The sequence below is a fragment of the Megalops cyprinoides genome, chromosome 23 (assembly GCF_013368585.1).
Source record: "Megalops cyprinoides isolate fMegCyp1 chromosome 23, fMegCyp1.pri, whole genome shotgun sequence".
NCBI lineage: Eukaryota > Metazoa > Chordata > Actinopteri > Elopiformes > Megalopidae > Megalops > Megalops cyprinoides.
In genome coordinates, this window is record NC_050605.1 from 4,713,792 (window position 1) to 4,736,500 (window position 22,709).

General features: G+C 47.2%; 1 protein-coding gene across 1 annotated transcript in view; it reads right to left on the reverse strand.

Moving 5' to 3' along the window:
- Positions 1–22,709, reverse strand: part of LOC118770086 (plexin-A4) — a 266,079-nt gene that overhangs the window by 70,022 nt on the left and 173,348 nt on the right. Inside the window, exons 6-9 of the mRNA XM_036517508.1 lie at positions 16,142–16,265; positions 10,634–10,787; positions 7,671–7,770; positions 6,399–6,513 (exon numbers count right to left, since the gene is read on the reverse strand). Coding sequence (XP_036373401.1) covers positions 6,399–6,513; positions 7,671–7,770; positions 10,634–10,787; positions 16,142–16,265 — 493 coding nt within the window. The remainder of the gene's footprint in view (positions 1–6,398; positions 6,514–7,670; positions 7,771–10,633; positions 10,788–16,141; positions 16,266–22,709) is intronic.

Below are 22,709 nucleotides of genomic sequence, written 5' to 3' on the forward strand. Positions count from 1 at the left end.
GTATTATAATCTTACATGTATCTGTTCTACAGAGACCCACCGCTCTTGGTAATGTTCATCTGGAACACTCAATATCACTGGCAACAGCGACCGACACAACCATTTCAAATGAGGAAAGAAAAACACAGCTGCGCTTCCTATTGAAGATTAAAAAAAGAACTCTGAAATGAGTTGGCTTCGAGGAAAAAAAGGAGTGACTTGGGAGGCTGTTATGTGAAGACTTCCAAATAGGAAAGGAGCGCGGTGACCTACATCCGAGAGCCTTCGGCCCGACATGAGAAGGGCCCTCGTTTCTGTGCCTGTCAGCAGCAGAAAGTGCTGAGAGGAGCGCGGAGCGGGCAGCCAGTTTACGCCGCGTTTAAACGGTTTCTTCGAGAACTGGGGGCCTGGGCCATTCCCATTCCAGCAGAGACGTGGCGTGAAGGGGCCTCGGCGTTCGACAGCTGCTTTCGGTGGCGGTGCCACTACTGCCAAGTAAACAATAACGATTTCAAATCTAGCACATTAATGTGAGCTCGATATAGTGTGCATGCGGTTGTGATGGTCACCGTGTGAGGTCATCTGACATTGAACGTTCCAGGGTTGGTGTTGGTGAGAAGTTGAGGTGTCTGAACAAAGAGGTGTGCTTAGTCCTGTCAGTGGAAATAAACTGGGCTTCTGTTCTCCCCCAGCGTCTGAGGAGATGTTTCATTTCGCTTAATCAGTATTATTTTTATTTCACTTCAACCTCTTCCCTAAACCAGGAATCTGACAGTTCGATCCCGCATTTTATTACCTCAGGGTTTTGCTGGCATTAGACTGTCACATAGCCCACATTGCACAGCAATGTCATTTCCCCCTTGTCAGCGGTAATGAATATTATAGTATTGTTAAACATAAAACGACAAAGTTGCTAAATGTTTTCTCAGCTATCAGACAAAAGCCACTGATTTTATTGTTTTTTTTGTTACCCCTGTGGATTTTAATTCTGTAATCCAATCTTGAGGTGCAATCAACGTTTGTCCTTGACTCTGACGTAACATTCTTCACAAATTTAGCTCGACACGCTCAGCAATCACCAGGATTAATAAGAAGAAAAATTGCGCTTGTACTGAAAAAAAAGGAAACACTTAGATATATTTGTGAGCCAAAGTTAAGGAAAAATGTTGATTGAATTCGGGGGAAAATGTCGCACTTAAACAAACATATTACCTCTAGAGCGCAGTGCAGATCTACTGCCATGTTCAATAAATGCATGTCTGTGCATGTTTGCAGGGCTTACATCTCTGCGATGCTTATTTTTCAATTGTTTTCAATTATCCGACTTTTTTTGCTTATCTGCCTTACCTCAGGTCCTGACATGGTTGGGTAAGTGAGGGATTACTGTGCCCTGTTAACGGCTGTTAAAGCAAACAAGGTTGCATAACTCCTGTGATTGCATACAAGATTAGGGCTTAGCCCGGTGCTGGATTTAGGCCTGTGGTTAAGTTTGCAGCGGAGCAATGTTTGGGTGTAGCGCCGGGACTGGAGGCGGAGGTTACGGTTAATGTTTCGGGCGGCGCCATCCCGAAAAAACCCATGTTCCGCTGTAACTGTGTAACAATATTAACTTGCAGCTCATGGCAGCTGCCCTGTAGTTACACTTTGTTTGTACGGGTACATGGAAGAGTGTGCATTACATTAATGCACAGTGTAACTGAGCCTGTTTCAGGAACCGAACTGGAATGAAACACAAAGCAGCCCCTTAATCAGACCTGACAGATCTGATGCTAACGAGCGGCCCTGTCTCTGATAACAGGCTGTAATAGAGTCTTGCCGCACAGCTGAATTTTACAGGCTTGCCTCTGTCTGGGACAGGGTCTCGTCATTTGACTGAGTCTTCCCGTGTGTTTGTATTCAATGCTAGGATTCTGACTGTTGTTGTCCTGTCAATCACATAGGTCATCCTATCACAAGTAAGAAACACCACCAAGGATGAAGCATTATGACATCATATCCCAAACTGAAGTGGGGCAATTCTTCCCAGACAAAAAAGTATCCTGTGCTTAGTATTGGTCTGCTGGGCACACTAACATTCTGTAAATTTCACAAGGTCAAAGGTTTGGCTCACTCTGGTCCTTGGATAGAACTGAATGAATGGTGTTTGCAGTTCTGATCCACCAGTGGATGGGCTGTGGGTATCCTCTGGAGTGGACCAGCAGTCGGCTCCACAGCAAGCAGAACGATCAGAGGAAAAAAACGCACCAGTCCTCTCTCCCCTGTTACCAAATCACAGCCACACTTATATATATCAGTCAATTATGTGTCCAAACTACTTCCCGTAAAACTGATTATGATTTTCATGAACGTAATTCAATTTGGCAACAGCATAAACAGCCTTTGAGTTGAGAGAAAAAGACAGAGAGAGACTCATTGCTGTAATACATAAGGGGAGGCCAGAAAATGCACCAGAACGGATGAAAAAATGTGAATTAGGACTGCATTTTCCATAGCTGTAAATAGCTGATTGAGGAGAAGCTACACTCTGCACTTACACCACCCCCGAGTCTTAAATTCATTCATCCTTTATTCCTCTCCGTCGCCTGTTATGCATTCAATTCAAATGAACTTATTCATCAGAATTAACTTTACAGGAAAAGTGCAATTTTTTACCACCTAAAATGGAGAGGCCACAATAGACTCTCGACTGTGCAAAACTGAAAGCAGCAATCTGACAGCCTCTTTGCTAACTCCTACATTAGCAAGCAGAACCGTCCGTTTTTGTATTAGTAAAATAAAGTGCAGCTGGTACATGTAAGATTTAGTCATATGTGATGAGATGGGATGTATGTACGACCCTGCATGTCTGAAGGGTGTTATTGGGGATTGATAGCTGTGATTAATAGCTTGCTGTGAGGGCTGATTTGCCTGCCTCTTCAGGTGTCTGATACCGGTCTGAGGACTACTCCAGCTGCAGGCTGTCATCCAGACTGTGTGTGAACCTGCCTTAATCTCTTTCCCTCCCACAGGGCATTGTACCTCACACACAGAGACACGCACACACACACACACACACCTGCACACACAGGCATACACGTGCACATGCACACACATGCACACACATGCACGCCCACACACACATGCATGCCCACACACACACACACACACACATGCACGCCCACACACACATGCATGCCCACACACACACACACACACACACACCCAGGTTGCCATCTCCGACAGGCAATCCACACAGACAGGCTGGATGTGTGACCTAAGCCCGTGAGGGCAGGGCTGTATGAGACAGTGGCCCACCTTCCCCGCTGGGACAGAGAGGTGTCCCGTACGTTTCTCATGGGTGAGCATGAAATATCCCAGCATGCAGCTTGCCAGTGGGAACAGGGAAAGCTGGCCTAAAGAAAGGCGTGGCCTACCCTTCATTCTATTAATGTGCCCCTGTCTGCGCTAAACCCGCTTGCAGTGAACCCTTGGCCATAATCACATGTTTACTGGAAACTCCACAGACACAATGTCTGAGGATGAATCAAGCACAATTATCCTCAATGTTTACTATGTACTTCTTTTGTTATCGCCTGGTTCCAGTCAGAATCGTTGGGAGCAGGGCTGGATAATTAGCAGCTGTGGAGACAGTTAAAAAAAGAGAAGAGCCCATTTGCGGCTACAGTGGATCTTCAGGAAAGTTGGCACACGAGGAAAGGCTATAATTACAGCTGTCTGACGGCTGCGTTTGAGGTGAGCTCAATGTCCCTCTCATCCGGGCGGCCCGCGGACCCGGTGGGCGATCATCAAGGACTCCCCCTGCCCCGGCCCCATCTCATGCTCACAGCTGCTCCAGGCTGCAGCCTGTCTCCATCTCTCTGTCTCTTAAAAACTCACTCTCTCTTTCTCTCTGTGCCGTCTCCCTCCCTGCCCATTTCACTGTCTTTCTTTTGCTCACATGCTCTCTCTCTTTCTACCCCTCACCCTCTCTTTCTCTCTCCCCCCTAGACACAATCCATCCCTTTCTTGTAACGCTCGCTATCACCCTCTTTCTTTCTCTGTCTCAAACAAGCTTTAGTGGCGTGACCACACAGGTGTAAAATATTGCCAAAGGTATTTTCACAGAAATATGAAAAATTTGACAAACCAACTATTACCAAAATAGGAAAAATAATACATGATAAATAACTAAATACAATAAGTTACAAGAATTATACTTTTGCTTTCTATTAAAAATATAAATTATATAATATATATATATATATATATATATTATAATTATTATAATTATATAATATATGCTATATACACACACACACACACACACACGCCACTTTCTCTTTCAGACACACTCCTCTCTTTCTCATCTTCTTTCAGACACTTTCCGTCCTTCTCTTCCCCCCTCCGCCCCCCCTCTCTCACACCAAAGATACTGTCTGGGGACCAAGGCGTTGCTCTGACATGGGGATTGGATTAAAAAACATCTTCCTCACCATCCCCTGCCCAGCTGCTATACCCCCGTGTGCCAATTAGGAGTGTCAATTAAAATCCTGAAACGATAAGCCGGTTCACCTCATCAGTCACTCCGGACCACACCGGACTCCCCGGCTTTCTCCGCCTTCCATTAAAGTGATTATGGTGGCAGGGGGTTTTCGCAAGGCCTGTAGCACACGTGAACACTGTAAACGCTTCATAATTTTCACATAATGGTGTTCCTGTGCGTTACCTTTAATAAGTGCGCCATTCTTCCAATAATCCTGCATGATTATACACCCGGACATTTACTGAGGCAATTCAGGTTAACTACCATTGCCCAAGGGTATAACAGCAATGCCTCGCTTGGGAGTGAAACTGGCAACTCTTTAAGTTACGAGCCCTGCTCCTTACCACCAAGCCACACTGCCGCTGTGATCATTAGCAGATCGAAATAAGATGCAGACAGGTACCCAGTCATCATTTGTAATCTTCGGGATACAACCTGAGGGTGGAATTCACTCTGGGACATACTCCTGGTGAATTTTCTGAGCCCGATAGGAAAATGGGGTTAACTTTAAAAAAGAAACCGGTTATTTAATCGGTTATTTTCCAGGGCGTCCCTGGCTCGCTTTAAAAGGGTCCCCACCGGCCGTTTCCCCTGGTCTGGGGAAAACGTTACAGTTGGGCAGGAGCAGTCTGCCGAAGGCCTCTCCCTCCAAGTCATTAAAAAGGGCCATCTGCGGATTATTTGGATCAGTCTCAACAATTCCTTAATTGGAAAAATAAACGGAATTCATCCGCAAAAAGGTCATTTCAAAGGTCATTTCATTTGTCTGAGCAAAGTTGACTTATCATTATCTTCTCCGAGGATTGTGGGTAAACAGCCAAACTCATTAATTCCGAGCAACATGGAGTATACAGAGGAAGCACGGCTCATGGTTTGAGAGGTTAATTAAATCCAAATTAAACTCATTAGGCAAATGAAACACCTGCCTAGAAACAACAGTCAAACAAAAATATGTAGAAATATGTCATGAACATAGGCTGATATTAAAACCCTGCTTTATTCCACACTCACTGGGTACACAGTGGGTAATTCCAATATTAACCCGGTCAACATTGGCCGCCGTTCGTATGCGTTCCACCGAGAGGCGAATGCTGCCCAGACCATAGCAGGTGCCGGGCGAAAAAGATGCAGACAGACAATAAACACCGACGCTAACTGTTCGGCGCACAGTGTGGCGTGGGGGGGGGGGGGGGGGGTGCCAGCCAATCAGAGGTCCGGGTGTTTCTGGTGTGACAGCAGCTGTGAAAGCGAGTGAAGGAGTCCTCACATGATCCCGGCCTTGTGTACCGGCTCCTGCTGGAAATGGCGGGGGCTTGTTTCACGCACCCGTCTCCCAGAGGGCGAGATTATGCCCTGTCAGTCCCCGGCCTCTGGGGAGACAGCGCTAACCACTCCCTCTGAGGGGACGGGGTGGGGTAAGGGGGGGGAAGTGGGGTGAGGAAAATGAGCTGTTGTCAGGGCCTGCCGCTGGCCTTCGGGACATGGGTGGGCCTGCTGTCGTTCTCAGACTGCTCAGGGGCCAAGCGTTTAGAGCTGAAGGAGGTGAGGTACAAAGAGGAGAGGCAGGTTTTCATTTTACACCAGATGGGATTGCACCTTTCCAGAGAGCAAGACCAGGCAGAGACACACTCAGCATGGTGGTGCAGCAGAACTGCATTGTATCAGGGAACCAGGGTGCAATCTGAGACCAAGTAAGAGCAACACACACACTGTAGCACAGAGCCAATCAGAAATAACAAAGTCCATGTGTGACCCAATCAGGAAAAATATCTGAGACCACATAAGAACACTGCACACACAAACACTGAGAGCCAATCAGAAATGAACATTAATAACCAGCGTGTACATGAGCCAATCAGAGCCAGGCTGTGCCTGAGAGTGTCGTGAGGACACTGACCTCTGGCTGCTTGACGCGGCCCTCCTGGAAGGAGCAGGTGCGGGGGTCGTGGGTGCAGACGTGCCGGTACTTACACCAGTGACACTGGTAGGGGCTGCTTACACAGGACAGACACCTGAGGAACAGGCAGAGAGAGACAGGCTGTTGTGCTACATGCATACACACTCATACTTACTTAGCAGTATGTTACTGGTTACATTTCATACTGTACATGACCATTTGGTAGCACTTCGTTGTGTTTGGTTTGACCTGCTAGAAAGATGCCATTAAATAGGAATAAAATTGAATTTTAGAGAGGCATCACATTTCAATAATAATAATAACAACAATAATAATTATAATAATCATTGTCATCATCATTTGATTCCATGCACTGTTTTCATTAGTTGTTTATGATGTGTGTAAATTTATACTGAACGTTGTGCCAGTAAAGAGTTTTGTGCAACTGAAATTGAGAGATAGAGGGGGAGTGAGAGCTGTAGACAGACAGAGAAAGGATATTGTGAGTGAGAAATGGATATGGGGCACTAGGATGAAGCACGGCACACAGCTTCAATTTACTGCGTGGTTCAAACTGAGGCCACAGAATGTGGCAAGCCGTAAATAAGCCTACAGCACAAACCGCAGCTCGGAATATGATATAAACTCTAACATGTTATGAGTCCTTCCACTGAGCAAGCATAAAAAAGGATTATGTATTTATTTGGACATGAGTTTTACCTTCATTTAACAAGGTAGGTCAGGACCGATTTCTTATTTACCTTGAAGAAGGGCACACGGAATAGCGCACGTTCTGTGGTTATGCCAGGTGATGATAACAGCAGCTGACAGCGCTAAGGAAGACTACCGATGCGTTACCATTAATTCACCCCTTGTAGATATCAGAGAAAAAGTGATTTGACCTTGTTACTTAATACAGGGGGAGGCACAAACAGGAGGGCTTGCAGACACCGCTGTGGAGGGCTTCTGTGTGTTACTGCAACAAACACGGAGACCTGACCTTCCAAAATTCCATCTTTGGGAAGGTTTGGTTCATGCACTGCAGAACACTTAAGATAAGATCATCAGCTTCGGCACTTTTTATTACTGTTTGAATACAGTCAGAGGGTTCACGGGAACATTAGTGAGTAGTGGATTTATGCATTATGTTTTACACTTTGGGTGACTGTGCTAGAAAAAGCCTGGTGATCGTCCAAGTGACTGTGTGCTGCCAGTGGGTAAAACACAGCCCTGTGAGGGGGCACCTGTTTGTGACACCTGAGGGACACTTACGACTTGTGGACACTGCAGTTGTAGAAGACAAAGCTGGTGTTGGCGAAGGCCAGACCCGTCTCCTTGGACTTGAGGTAGAGCTGGACGATCTGATGATCTCCTAGAGAGACAGAGACATGGAGAAGGAAACAAACATTAGGTGAAAAGGGGGAAGGGGAGATCCATTTCCACTGCCCAGTAGGGAGGAGGGGGTGTCAAGGTAATCTCCCTCCAGAGAGACCCCCTGCTGACCCAACACAGAGAAACCTCCCCACTCTCTCAGCGTCAACCTTCTGCTGCAGGCAGAGCCCGAGAAGAAAGATGCCGGCCAATCAAAGATGTCCGCCACTCAGATAAGGGCCTTGTCCCATGAAAAGTGGGGCGTGATCATGATAAAACAAAACGCCCTGCTGCCGTGGCAAGAGTGTCAAGGAATATGCGCTTTCCTCTTTTAAACAGTTACAAACAAATACAGAATGAAAAAAAAATCAAAGCGTCACACATAGTTCACTGGCATCCTTTGGAGACTTGGACACATCCCTGTCAAAGAGTGGGTTATAATTGAGCATGGGGGCCACGCTGTTCAATCCGCTCCTGGGAGACGCGCTCCTATCCTTTCACACCCCTGTGAAACAATGCTGCTTGTTTCGCACTCTCCACCGCAAGAGGAAAATGTTTCCACTGAAGTCTTTCAAAGTCCCTTTGAAACGCGAGATTAAAAAAAAAGGGGGGGGGAGGAATCTCTACGAGTTAATCGAAATGTAGCACAAAAGACGATCCTTCAGTGTCCTTTTGTCTGAGCTAATGAAGAATCTCATGTTTAATTCAACAGGGCGTGCGCGGACATCTCACCGCTCAAAGGAACGGTGCCATTTCTCTCTCTCGCTCTCTCTCTCTTCTCCCTCCCTACCTCCCTCTCTCTCTCTTTCTCCCTCTCTCTCTCTTCTACCTGTGAGAGATTCATTCATCAATCACAGAAAACTGCCCCCGACAATGAATCTGTCTAAATTAGTCTACCTAAGTGTTGCCGTGACGCCCGGCTCCGCTGTCCCATCTGGGCGTGTGCGCGCCCCTTTGGCAGTCAGTAATGTGTCACCGGGAGCTGGGGAAGATCCATCAGCCTCCCCGAATGCGGAAACGACGCCACAGTCAGTGACCCAGCAAACAGGCATTATTCTCGGAGCGTTTCTGTAATGTTGTCGCAACGCCAGTGCCTATGCAGTAAAGCGGAGTGTTCAGTTTTTTACTGGTGCAGGCGAAGGCGAGGGAGGGAAAGGGACTCGGGGGGTAGAAACTGAGGGAAAACTGTGTCAGGAGTTTCGCCTCCCTGTCTCTCCGACTGCACCGCCCCAGAGACCCATTACGGGGCCCGCGGATGCCCGGCGCCGGAGCGGCACAAACACTCGGAAGATGTGTCTGCTCTAATTTTGTCTTCTTTCTTTTCAGGCAGCCTGAGACACCTCAGGGGTCCTAATAAAGGAAGTAGGAAGCAGGCCTCAGGGTTTGTAAAAGTTTCAGTCTGTGTGTGTGTGTGTGTGTGCGTGTGCACATATGTGTGCCTTTGTGCAATGAGTAGGCTAGGCCTCAGCAGGTTTCTCATACCTGTAATTTCATGGTGGCCTGCTCCTCTACTGTAAGACCTAAGGGTATTATTATTCATGTAGAGAGAGATGGCTCTGCAGCTGCAGTCCTACTGAAGCCTGTTAAAGCCAATGACCCCCCTAATGCACACGCTGGATGGTTTGCGATTTCAATATGAGAAACCTGTAACACAGCTGTGAATGCCCAATGGCCTGTTCCATCTCAGGCCTCCTCCTCCTTCACATGATTTATACCCCTTTAAACCCTGATAGTTTTTTAAACAGGCTTGAATAGATTCTCTTTTCTATGGGACTCTGCGTCCCAAATGAACATTTGTACAAATATTTGACTGTAAACGAGCTGCGCCTGGTTTCTCTCGTTGTGATAGTGTGCGAGGTAATGTTCCCCCCCCCATTCCGACCGAGCGGCGGTCTCTCCATTATCTCCTCGCAGAGACAACTCCATATGATGAAAAATTACCGTCCTCCAGATGTGAGCAGTCTTCAATTATACCGCGGCTAACCAACCACGTCGGAGGAGAGAAAGAAGAGGGCCGCCACTCCTGAAATCTCTCTCTCTCTCTCTTTCTCTCTTTCTTATCTCGGGGAGGAGAGTGAATGCTGTCAAAACTGTTTTTCGGGCCCAGTGGCTGCCCGTGTGGGGAGCATGGTATCATCAGCGGCAGTGATGCGCCTGCTGTCCCCATTTCTCTCTACGATTGCCTGAAATCCTCTCATGAGTCTGGATCAAACTGAGAGCTGATGGATGCACACATGTGTGCACGTGCACACACACACACACACACATACACGCACACACGCACACACACACACACTGGTGCGCTCATTTACTCCTTTGTGCTATCCCCCTATCAGCTGTCCTCGGAGACTCAAAGGCACTCATTGTCCCTCCTTAATCATGAAATTTAAATTATTAAACACGTCCCATGACAGAACCTCTGGACAGAAGATGGAAGATTAATGGACATTTCTGATGGTATCATTCTGCTGGCAACCTCTTTTATACAGTACCTAGCTCTCGTACATCACCACAGGTGTACCAGTTAATTAGACACGAACTGCAAATCAGTGCATTTATTTTAGGAAAGGCCATTAACGAAATCCTAACTCCTGGCAGCAAATCCAAAAAGAACACACATTTTCTTTGGAAATGGATTGTGCACTTATTTAAGCCTATAGGTTAAAAATGGTTACCTAGATCAAAGGAAATGCAGTAAGTGCATTCATAAAAGATCCGCACTCAACGTTTTTTAAGTATAGATGAGGCTAACAGATTCCATTGTCTTTTCCTTCACCGTTGGTGTGATTGTGTAGACCGTCTCATTTTGAGGGCTCAGCACCGGTGTGTGAGGTGAGGTGTGTAGTGGGGAGAGCCACGCCCACCTTTGTCAATGATGATGCGGGGCACTTCTTTCTCGGCGGGTGAGCTGCACTTGATGCGGTTCCCCTCCACCTGGCCGTCCATCTCAGCCAGGTCCTCGAAGGTGCAGTTCACACCAGCCGAGAGCTCCGGGACGTTGTGGGCTTCCAGGACCAGCTGTGACCCGAGCAGAGGGAGGAGATATTAGAGTGATAGGGAGACAGAGAGGATGTGTGTGTGTGTGTGTGTGTGTGTGTGTGTACTTGATATCGTGCCCACAGTAAAACAGACAGCCCGCTCTGTGTCTGTGGAATCACACTTATTATCACCTCCTAGTACTCCTTCATCTCCTCTCAGCCTCTCTCTACGTGATAACGTGATGGCACCTCTATCTCTCTCACTTAAACTAGGGGTGAGGGAAGTGCAGCAATGAGTCAGCATATGCATATATACAGTGTGTATGAGTGTGTATATATGTACGTGTGTACACACAGTGCCCTCAATACTTATTCATGAAGACTTCTCTGTGCAAAGGTATTTAAATTAAAGTATAACATTTCATCAATATTTCAACCAGAAATATTCTAGGTTAACATTGTCATTGCTATGTCATGTCTTCTATTTGTGTTTAATCAAAGGTATGAATAAGTATGGAGGGTACTGTATTTGTGTGTGTGTGTGTGTGTGTGTGTGTGCGTGTGTGTGTGTGTGTGTGTGTGTGTGTGTGTGTACATGTCATAGCTCAGCACATGGAGGTCTGGCCTTTTGAGGTTATGACTTGAAGGTGTCTTTCGTGACTGCAGCTGAAAGATTTATGGTACCATTTTATGTAGCTGGGATACAAACCCGCCACCATGTGCAATCTGACAGCAGGGCCATTGACCCTATCCACACCTGGAAGGGGCGGGCCCTTCTTGCGCTCCTACACACCCATCACTCTCATTCTTCCGACGTTAATGTGCTTAAACGGATGTGGAAGACAAATGGCCGAGCGGCTTAAGAATGTCTCCCTCCTGAGGGATATCTGCTCGCTAAAGCACGAAGTGCCTTTTTATGGCTCTTTGTCTGCCGAACGAAACGGCCCACAGGGTCCGGCCGCCCTCAACCAATAGGAATCTGCGAGTGACTGCGGAGAGCGGGTGCACCGTGGCACACTAGGGTCAAAGCCAAGAGGGAGGGAGAGAGAGAGGGACAGAGGGAGAGAGGGAGAGAGACGGACAGAGGAAATGCGGGGGGAGGGACAGAGAGGGGGAAAGAGAGGGAAAGAGGGAGAAAGAGGGAGGGAGGAAGAGAAAAAGAGGGAGAGAGAAAAGAAGGGAGAGAAAAGGGAGGGGGGATTGACAGAGAGGGCAAGAGACACTATTTCCAAATTCATAATTTTTCATGCTTACCTTTCCTGTTGTTAGGATTAAAAGTATATATCCTTATTTGATGTAGCATTTTTCTTGTCTCTTTCCCTCAGCATGCTTCCCCTCATTATTTCTGCACTACCTGCTCCCATTCAGTATGTAAATGGTTGTGTTTATCGTTTGATGTATCCCCCTATGCATCCTGGCTTTAGCACGTTGCACAGCATTGCTGCGTAAAGCAGATTTTGAATGTCTGAAGCTTGGAGGAGATGAGATTCATACACAGAAGGGAAAACTTCCCCCAGATTCACCCTGTTCATTTTAAATGTAATAAATTTGACTAATGCTTAAAAACAGCCCGTCTTCCTTTGGGAGGAGATGAGCTGCGTTACTGGCACTGAGGCACACAGCTGCCTGGCCAGCGACATATGAGGGACAGTGGCCCTTTCAAATTGGATTTTGTTCCCTTTTTTTAGCTCAGCTACTGTAACTGTATCTTGTATACAGTACAATTTATTTTATCACTTTGTGATGTTCTTTCACTAATTTCAATGCATTGGCTATATTTACTGCTGGCATTTCAAGCCAATGAAGCAGGCTGAGTTGGTCAGAGAGAGAGGGAGAGAAGGGAAGAGGAACACACAGGGGAGAGAAGGGGAGATGCAGTCATTCTGAAAGGCTGGCACCTCTCCGTTCTCTCCAGCCAGCAACGCTCGGAAAGCAGAGACCTCTCCGACTCGAGCGGGGGGGAAAAGGGGAGAGGATTCTCCTTGAGCGCTGAAAAACGGGGGTCAGCGAAGTGACAGGGAACACACAGAGACGCTGACAGGAAGAAAGGGGCCCTCTCGTACGGGCCCGGCGTTTACAACATCGCACCCGTGATAAAAGAGCGAAACCCTCCTTACTGTAAAGAGCAGCTGAGCTTGACTGTTTTTATATTGCTGTTTAATGAAGGGGGGGGGCACTGCAGATACAGAGTTTCCTATTAAAGCCCGAGATGCGAAAGCTTGCCTTCTGAGTCTGCGATTTCATTTATTTTCCTCTGCTTTTTTTTCCTTTTAGGCAGAGTACGACGAGAAATTCTTCAATTACATTTCAGCAGTCGTTGGGAAGCCAAGCAGACTCCATGAATAAGAAAATAACCTTGTCTGTGTCAACTGAGGCACTCACAAAAAAAAAAAAAAAATCTTGGAAACTTCCATAATACAATTTACACATCAAAAATCTGAACATAATTTGGAACAATTTTTAACAAATTTTAAATGAGCTCCCATCACAATTCGAACTGTCTGTGGCCAGAACAAAAGAGACAGCACTAAATGATTGGAAAGTAAGGTGTTTTCGTAGGCCGAGTGCCATTGTAGCGACGCGGATCCAGCATTTGAAGATCCGTGCGGGCTTGGTTTTTATTGCTCCGAAGGCCACTCTGAATAGCGATTCAGCTGCACGAATTGTGATGTTTCCACCAGCAACAGAAGGCCGCTGAGGCACCAGCACAAAAGGTTGCGTAGTTCACCTTCAGTAGCATTTCAGCTACAGTAGAAACAAAAAAAACGCACTGTAACTGTAACAGCAACATAGTACAAAATGTTCGCTTCTAACTGAGGGGCAGTGTCTTTCATAGAATTGCAACTGTGGAGCAAGAGAGTATTATATAGTGTCCTGTTGTCAAACGCTAGCAGGTAGCAGTGTGGTGTAGTGGTAAGGAGCAGGACCTGTAACTGAAAGGTTGCTGGTTTGATTCCTTGCAGGGATATGGTTATTGCATGCTTGGCCAACGTATTTAACCCATTCTTGTCTCAGTAAATATCCAGCTGTACAAATGGACAAACTTGTAACTTACGTAAGTCACTCTGTATAGGAGCATCTGCTAAACGACAGTAATGTAATATATTGCACAGCATGACCAGAAAAGGGGGATGGTTTAGTGGTGTTTTATGTCCATCCTGACACTGGCAGGCCACTCAGTTCAATGCCTCAGTGAGTGACATCATAGACTCGAAAGAAAAAAGTTGCCCACTGCATGTTTACCTGCCACTAGCATTGCAGGGAGAGGTTGATGGGCTGGTGTATATACATGTCAAGGTGCTTCATTGCACAGAGGTCAGATGTGATGGGCCATTCGCTTATGCGTATGAAAAAGGCCCTTTGGCTTCAAAGCAAACAAATGGAGGCATTGTATTACTCGATGTTTAAATGAATTCAAAAAACCCATACCGCAGGGCCAATCAGTGTCAAAATAAAGCAGGCATCATGAGCAGACATAAACCACAGCAAATGACAGATGACAAGCATTAGCAGATAATCTCTTTCCCATAAAGCCTCTGACTTTATGGGAAACGCCAATTTTACAGCCTCCGATCCCTGCCTTCAGCGAGAGCTTCAGAGAGGGGTTTTTTAGCTTATCTGTTCAAACAGGTATTTAATAATAAAAAAGGTCAAGGACCAGCCCGTGGGGCTGCCTGTCCATCCGTCCATCCATCTGGCCGTCTGCCTGTCAACATTCAGAGGCTGGTTTAATTTCAGACGCTTTGCACAGAGCAGAGCAATTCTTACTCTTGAGGGAAAGTCAAACGCGCCGATGGTTTGGGGCTCGGGCCCCTGGTGCCAGCCTGAGTGGCATGGCCGTGATGGGGCCGTGGCTTTGCTGTAATCTGATTGGGCGGCTCTGGATTACACAGGGATAAAGAGAGGGGCTCTGGTCCCCGCTGATGGGGTCGGACGGAGAACAATACTGAAGAGGAACACTGCAGAGCTGGCTTTGAAGGCTTTAAAGAGAGAGAGAAAGAGAGAGAGAGAGAGAAAGAGAGAGGCACACAATGTTGCTGTGCCCTCTGCGCTTGGCTAGCATGGTCAAAGGCACGGCATTCTGGGAATAGGAGTGATATGTGCAGCGATGGCCACTCCTGAGAAGGCTGAACAATGCTGGCGCACTGCGCCAACATGAGAAAATGCCTGCTTCATGCATCCGCCATCTTGAGCCACTTCCCAAACTGAAGATGGCATAGAACATGTCCTTTCAAGAGGCTTCCGTCAACATGAAGCCAAAATATCTTGTGTTTGCTTTGAGGAGTTAGTGCTGCCTTAGTGGAATGGGGCCTAGGAAGGACACAGGGTGCATCCTTTCTCTGAAGACACAGCCTATGTGTGCATTCATTATGGATTACAAGTGCACCCACAGCACTGGCTGCTCCTCAGTTTCAGGCCCAGGTTCACAGGTGTGTCCTCTCTAGACAGGGAGCTAACACCAGCTCACAATCATCCCCTCCCCTCCTCTTCCTCCTCTTCCTCCCACACACACCCCCTTCCTCTCTTCTTGAGACCCCTCTCTCCCCTCTCCTCTCTATCTCCCTCTCTCCTCTTTCTCTCCTCCTCATCTCTTCATCGTCTTCATTTCACGCCGGAGACACCAGAGTGACACCAGCCTAGCGTGACCCGGCCACTCTTTAGAACGTGTGAGGATCGGCGGATTGGGGCCGCGCGGTAATGAAACTGTAATACAAAGAAACCCCATCGCTGATTGTGAAAAAACCCAATCCCAAATCTCTGACCAATGGAAGGAGCTTGGTCTGTGAGCCTGGCATTCCTTTGTGAAGATGTGTGCTCTGCCAGTTGCCTCTTGCAGTGGCTCTGCAGCGGAGACAGCCTGAAGAAATCTCCTCCGGATGACCCGCGCCTAATCATGAGGTACCATAGAGCTAAGGCCTGGGCAGAGTGGCTACACACCTGCCATAATGCTGTAATGTGCTTCAATATTGAGATGAAATATTGAGCCACAAAGTGGTTCCACCATAAAGACTAGCTAGAACGGATCAAGTTTTTTTTTTATTGGCACTGGAAAGAATCTCAGCTTTGTTGTTGAGGGTGAGTGACATAAAACAGACACCCTGCCTGAAGTACTACAGAATCAAACACGGAATAAGTGGCTATATTCTTACAGCGACTTCATTCATGTCCATGTTTGAAGGACTACAGAATTGCCGACTGGCTAGAATGAGCACACGGTACCACGACACTGTACTGACACAAAGAGGAGCTGTGGAAGTGAATATTAGGACAGGAAAGCATTGCAAGACATCACAGACATAATGTGGAGTTGTGACAGCCCTATAGTGCTGTTTTTTGGACAGAGAAGTGCTTTAGACGGCAATATTGCAACAGGAAAATGCCATGAGGTAGTACCATGACGCTGTACTGAGACACAGAGATGTTGTTGGGGTGGACGCTCAGACGGACGCACTGCTTGATGTCCGAGGCGAACCTCCTGGGCTCGGACGAGCGCTCACACTTCTCCTTCCTGGTGCACCTGCAAGACAAGGAAAAGAACCCGTCACCTGAGAGGCCTTCAAGCCTGTAACACCTGCACGAGCAGCTACCAGTGACCTGCTCCTGTTGTCTGGGGGACAGTCGTTATGTTCCCAGCCTGTAAGACTAGGCGTGTTTGACCCGTCATTGGGTCAAAGTCATTATTTGATTGCCTGTAGAACCAGCTACAAACACCCTGGAGGTGAAAGTTCACCTGTGCCTCAACTTTCCTCTGACAGAAGGTGAGGTGGGCTCTCTTACCCCTGCAAAGGTTGAAGAGGTAGACACTGATACCTGAGTGAAAACCAGAGAGCTACTCACTATTGCTCAAGTAATAATCAAACAGGTAGACACTGCTACTTGAGTGAAAATCAGACAGGTACACACCATTACCTGAGCTGGAATGAAACAGGTAGATACTGCTACCCCGGGAAAAATGAGACAGGTAATGATACCTTAATGATACCTTAGTAAAAATCAAACACATATACAGTGTATGCTCTGTAAACAACCCTTCTACTTTCTTTCCTGTTCGCCTTGCAGCAATGCCTGGCTGTAAGCTGTCAATCATGCGAAATAGACGGCCCACAGCAGCGGCTGAGCCAATGAGGTCAGCGCTGGTGGGAAGCAGGGCGGCATGCTGGGAGCGGAGACAGGCTGTTTCTTTGTGTGTAATTAATGTGGGTAATTCAGTCTGGCTCCGGTGCAGGTGGGCAGACTGGCAGCAGGCTGGCTAATCCCAGGCCGGGTGGGCTAATCCATTACATCGCATTACGTTACATTACACGGCATTACACTGCATTACATTAAAGGTCACAGAGTAGTTAGGGCATATGATCTGTCATCAGAGGGATGCCCTAGTTAATATCCTGCTGTATAAATGGAAAATGTCTGAGATAAGGGATCTGTGAAGATATGTATATATACATACACACACATGCACAAACACTCCCATATATATATATATGCATGAGTGAACCAAAAAGGAGAAAATTGTTTCTAAGGTATCGAAACAGTGTCCTCTCTGGGCCTTGCACTGTCTGACTCTTTGGTTAAAGTTCAGTTGTCCTGCCCATTCCTCCACGACTGCCCGACGAACGTCGCATGCAGAGGGCCTCTCTGTGGGCCTGCAGGTCAGTGTCACTGGGAGTCTGTGAACTGCAACGAACCTCAGAGCTTCTCACGCCCACATCTTTTCTACAGCTGGGCTTACACAGGAAAAGACTCATCTTGAGCGACTTGTGCATTGTCCAGACAAGGGTTCACAACCTGGCCAAGTGCTCCGCAACCGCCGACGCCCAGAAACAAATGCATAAATTAACAAATAAACCCTTCCATCCTAAACAAACTTGCACAGTAATTACTGTCATGTCCGCGGAGATCAGAGTCTAATGAGAAAATAATGGCGGTTATTACCGGCACTGCAGTAATACCTCCTTGTGTGGGAGAGACGGGGTATTGTGGAGTTAAGCAGCCTACGAGAAAGAACTCCTTACACTGAAAGGAGGGAAATAATCTGCTTCAGGACGGGGGGGGGGGGGGTTAAGACTTGACAGTCCTTCCCTTTCTCTCACTCCTGCAGCTACCAGGGGCCAGGAACGCTTAAAAAGGAACACTCCGGAATAGAGAGAAAGTCGATAATAGAATCAGTCCCTTTGCTTCCCGTTCTGAGGGAGAAGCTCAACACCCTGTAAATGAAAATGACATGTATATAATTACAGCAGCTGTGGATACTTCCCAAAATATCCTCCCCCAACCCCCTCTAGGCCCCCCACAGGACATATTTCTGGATGATGGTGGATTCTAGATCTAGAGCTGACACTATTGAATGAAAGCTACGTCATTGGTACGTCATTGCTATGACATCGTCAGGGTACTCCATTACTTCAGCTTTCTTCAGATTTTTTTCCCTAAAACAGACACGTATCTAGGCCAATACACATGTAAGACTGCCCCCGTTACTTATTTGAATGCTTGGAGCTTTACAAGACAATTGAACTGCTAATGTGGGACTTGGAGTAATATCCCTAGGGGCTATTTCCCAAAGTGCTATTATAGTGCTTAGAATGTCACAGTAATAATAAATGTGTTATGACATTGTCATTACAGTTTATAACATTGTTATACCGTGATCACAGTACTGTTTGACAAAAAGGTATATCAGAATAGAGGATGACACTTCTGTAAGGACTCTAAAAGGCCAGTAATGCTAATTGAACCGTAGGTCTAGTCCTTATTACTCTCTTTAAACACAATTCCACTCTCACTCAACCTAATTCACTAACCTTGACCTGGGATGACCCCTTTCTGGTTTGCTTCAGAATTGACTACTTATCTGTGTTTCTCTGTCAGATTGACAGTGCCTCCTTCATCTCCCTGGCAGCTGTTCCTTGCCTTAAGTCAGGTCAGTGGGGTTATTTAACACACACCCATTGCCGGACCCCCAAAGCTGTGAAGGTGCTGCTCTGCTAAACCACGCATTCAGTGTTCATGACCCTGGACTGTTCTGCGGGGTTACCCCAGTTTGCCATAGTCTCAGAGGTCGTGCTGGGGGGAAAGCTGGCGTTTTGGCCAAGGGTTCCCATGTTGATGGCCTGCCCCATGTTGGAAGGCAATAACAAAAATGAAAACTAAACAATGAGGGAAATATATATAAAGGAAATATTACTATGTATAATATATATGTTCTGTATGTGTGTGAGTGCACATACATTATGTCAGTGTGTGTAGGCATGCATCTGTGTGTGTGTGTGTGTGTGAACATGTGTGTGTCTGTATATATGTGTTTATGTGTGGTATGTTTACAGTTCCCCAGTCGGGCTTTGCTTTCCTGTAGCTGCTCTGTCATTCCGACAGCTGCGCCGTGTTCCTGTCATTTCAATGGAAATGTCAGAGTGTTTGAGGTAAAGGACTCCCGCCATTCAGAGGGAAGGAGACTGCAGCTGGTGACAGTGGAGACAACACCTACAGCACGCGGGCGCTCAGACAAGGGAGGCGTTTCTCACACTGCGAAGACAGAGACGGCTTTAAGATACCGAGCTGACACATCGAGGTCAAATCTACACAGGGCTGAAGGACAGATGAACCAATCCATACGGTGAAATTTCAGATTGCAAAGAAATATGCCTTCGCCTATTCTGGAAACTGTCATTTCGGTTCCCATGGCGCAAATTGTTTATTATCGAAAATTGTATCACGGCATTAACGTCACTTAACGCACTGCCTCGGGGGCACCTGGGATTTTTCGCAGAGCTGTTTCAGTAAATTATCATTAATAACACAAACCGAGCGACTGCGGGGTAATTTGTTCCTCTCATTATGCAAATGGCGTGCGGGCGGGAAGGAACGCGTCGCTTTGATGAGCGATGAACCTGGTGGAAGCGCGCCGAGGGGACCAATCGGAGAGCGGGCGCCGGATTCCACCCAATCGCGCCTCGCTGTGACCCCCTCGCCCACAGCGGCCCGCGTTCGGAAGCGACCGAGAGGAAAAATAATCCCATTTGCATCGTCAGAGAGGAGATACGTGGCGCGTTACAGATGTTGCCTGCCTCGGCCTGCATGACACACAATGAGAACGCCTCTGTGCTCCGCGCTAATTCATTCTGCAAGACTAAATAAACAGCCACCTCAGAGGAATCCGCCTTTAAAAAGGCTCCCGGGAGCGCAGACAGGGGGAAAGAATGGAATGGCTCATTCCCCTGATGGTGCGGAGCACCGGAAAAATAAATTAAATCCCACTCCCGTCCACCTTTTGATGAAGTCCCGGCTCTGACGGCAACCGTGGGCGTCAGGGCGCGAGGACTGGGCTGGGGTTTGGGGTGGGGGGGGGAGGGAGGGGCTCGATGTGTTTTGTGAGGTGCATTGAAGGGGCTTATTCACCCGGGGTGACGACAGTCGTGGTGGCGGAGGAGGTAATCATAATAAATAAATCAAAATAAAAGTGTGCTGCTTGTTATTATCACACTGTATATGTCTGTGACATATACAGTGTGACATTTGTCTGCTTGTGCCACAGCTCGTATGGCCTACAGCTTTGATCTGTAAGTCTCTCTGGGTAAAAGGGTCTGTGGGATAATGGAATGTAAAATACAAAGGTGAAAGTGCGTGAAAGTGGAGCTGTTGTAACAGGGGGTAGGCATTTTACACAGCATCACAGATAACCAGAGGGAGCAGTGAATCACTACAGTTGGTCGTGGGGTAAACAGAAGTGCTGCTTTCCTAAACTCAGCAGCAGCAGCAGCAGCAGTGTTGATGGGCTCAGAGGAGTGGGAGAATGACAGCATTTACCCAGCGGTGAATCAGTGCTGTGTTGCACAGGCCCAGGTTGCCTTTGACTCAGTGTCAGGAATGGGCACTGATGATTTCTGACTCAACTCCTGAACTGATTCTGACTCGACTCCTGACTAGGCCCTCATTGTTTGACTCAATTCCTGAATTCCTGACCGTTTCTCACTCAACTGTTGCAAAGACACTGAGCATCTCTATCCCTGAAAAGAACCTGGTTGGTTGGTTGGACTCCTGAGACTCTCCTGACTGTCTCTGACTCAACCCCACCACAGCTTCTGACTGTCTCTGACTCAACCCCACCACAGCTCCTGACCGTCTCTGACTCAACCTCACCACAGCTTCTGACTGTCTCTGACTCAACCCCACCACAGCTTCTGACTGTCTCTGACTCCACCCCACCACAGCTCCTGACTGTCTCTGACTCAACCCCACCACAGCTCCTGACCGTCTCTGACTCAACCCCACCACAGCTTCTGACTGTCTCAGACTCAACCCCACCACAGCTCCTGACCGTCTCTGACTCAACCCCACCACAGCTTCTGACTGTCTCTGACTCAACCCCACCACAGCTCCTGACCGTCTCTGACTCAACCTCACCACAGCTTCTGACTGTCTCTGACTCAACCCCACCACAGCTTCTGACTGTCTCTGACTCCACCCCACCACAGCTCCTGACTGTCTCTGACTCAACCCCACCACAGCTCCTGACCGTCTCTGACTCAACCCCACCACAGCTTCTGACTGTCTCAGACTCAACCCCACCACAGCTCCTGACCGTCTCTGACTCAACCCCACCACAGCTTCTGACTGTCTCTGACTCAACCCCACCACAGCATCTGACTGTCTCTGACTCCACCCCACCACATCTCCTGACCGTCCGTGACTCCTGAAGGAGCCCAGGGTGTCTCCGGCAGACAGTGGCGGTGGCTCAGACATGGCCGCTGACCGCGGGGCGCGTACAGGCAGCTCTAATAAGAAGGTTAGTGGAGACACCTGCGCCAATATGTCTCATAAGAGGCAGGCGGATTGCAGGCAGCAGGCCAGTGTGAAAGCTAGCTGCCAGGCCTCAGCCCTGGAGCCAGGGTGTGTGGAACCCTGATCACTCCACAGCCCTGACACCACCACGCACTCGCATCCCTGTGGGTCACCTTTAAGAGCTTCACTACCACACACAGGTCATAGGGTCCAGAAATACAGAGATGAGGTCAATTCCATTTCAGTTCAGTCAGTGCAAGAAATTAACTAGAATTCCATTCATTCATTGAAAAGTCTTCATAGAATATGATGGCCAGTTTTCAGATTGTCAACTGAACTGACAATTTTTTCAACTCATTTATTTTTAACTTGCTTAACAGACACTATATCTAGGTCTATTTGCATGCCCTCCATGTCATACATTACTCATTTCTATGGCTACGCATTTATTGAAGAAATTCAATGAAAGTTCCTTTCCCATGAAAAGAACCCGTCAGTTCCCTGCCAAGTTCCCTAGCATATTCTACATTCTTGATTTCACCACTGGCAGATTCATTAACATGCAAGTGTCATTCTCTGGTCAGAATTCATGCTGCCAAATCGATACATTTTCAAATTATGTGTTTTGTATTGACTCGACAGCATTATGAAAAAAATGATTAACACGGAAACAGTATTTTTTCATTAAAAAGAGGTAAAAAAAAAAAAAAAACGAGAAAAAAGGATGGCAAATTGATAGTCTCTCGATGGACCCGGAGATGGCAGGTTCATCCAGTAATTAAAGCCCAGAGGAAAAATCAAAGATGTCCTGTTCCACTGCTACACAACAAAACAATAAACTCTTTTGCACTGATCATATAATTACTGGCATTATGAATAATTCACATCTGGCCAAGAACAGCAAAAGGGTATTTTCGCGACAAGAAAAAAATATGCCACAAGCATTAAGATGGCCGTAATCAGCCAATAAAAAGCCAGATTGGAGCAATTCCACAAGCAATTATACATCAAACATCTATTTGAACTTAAGTAAACAGTTATTAACATGAAGCTCATAGATGCTGGCGACTGACGCCTTTTTTCTAAACGCTCCCTGAAAGGATTAGACTAAATCAGCCTTCGGTGAAAATCATCTCCGCCGCCGCTTCCTCTGGCCCCGGTATTAACGGCAGCGATTATAGCA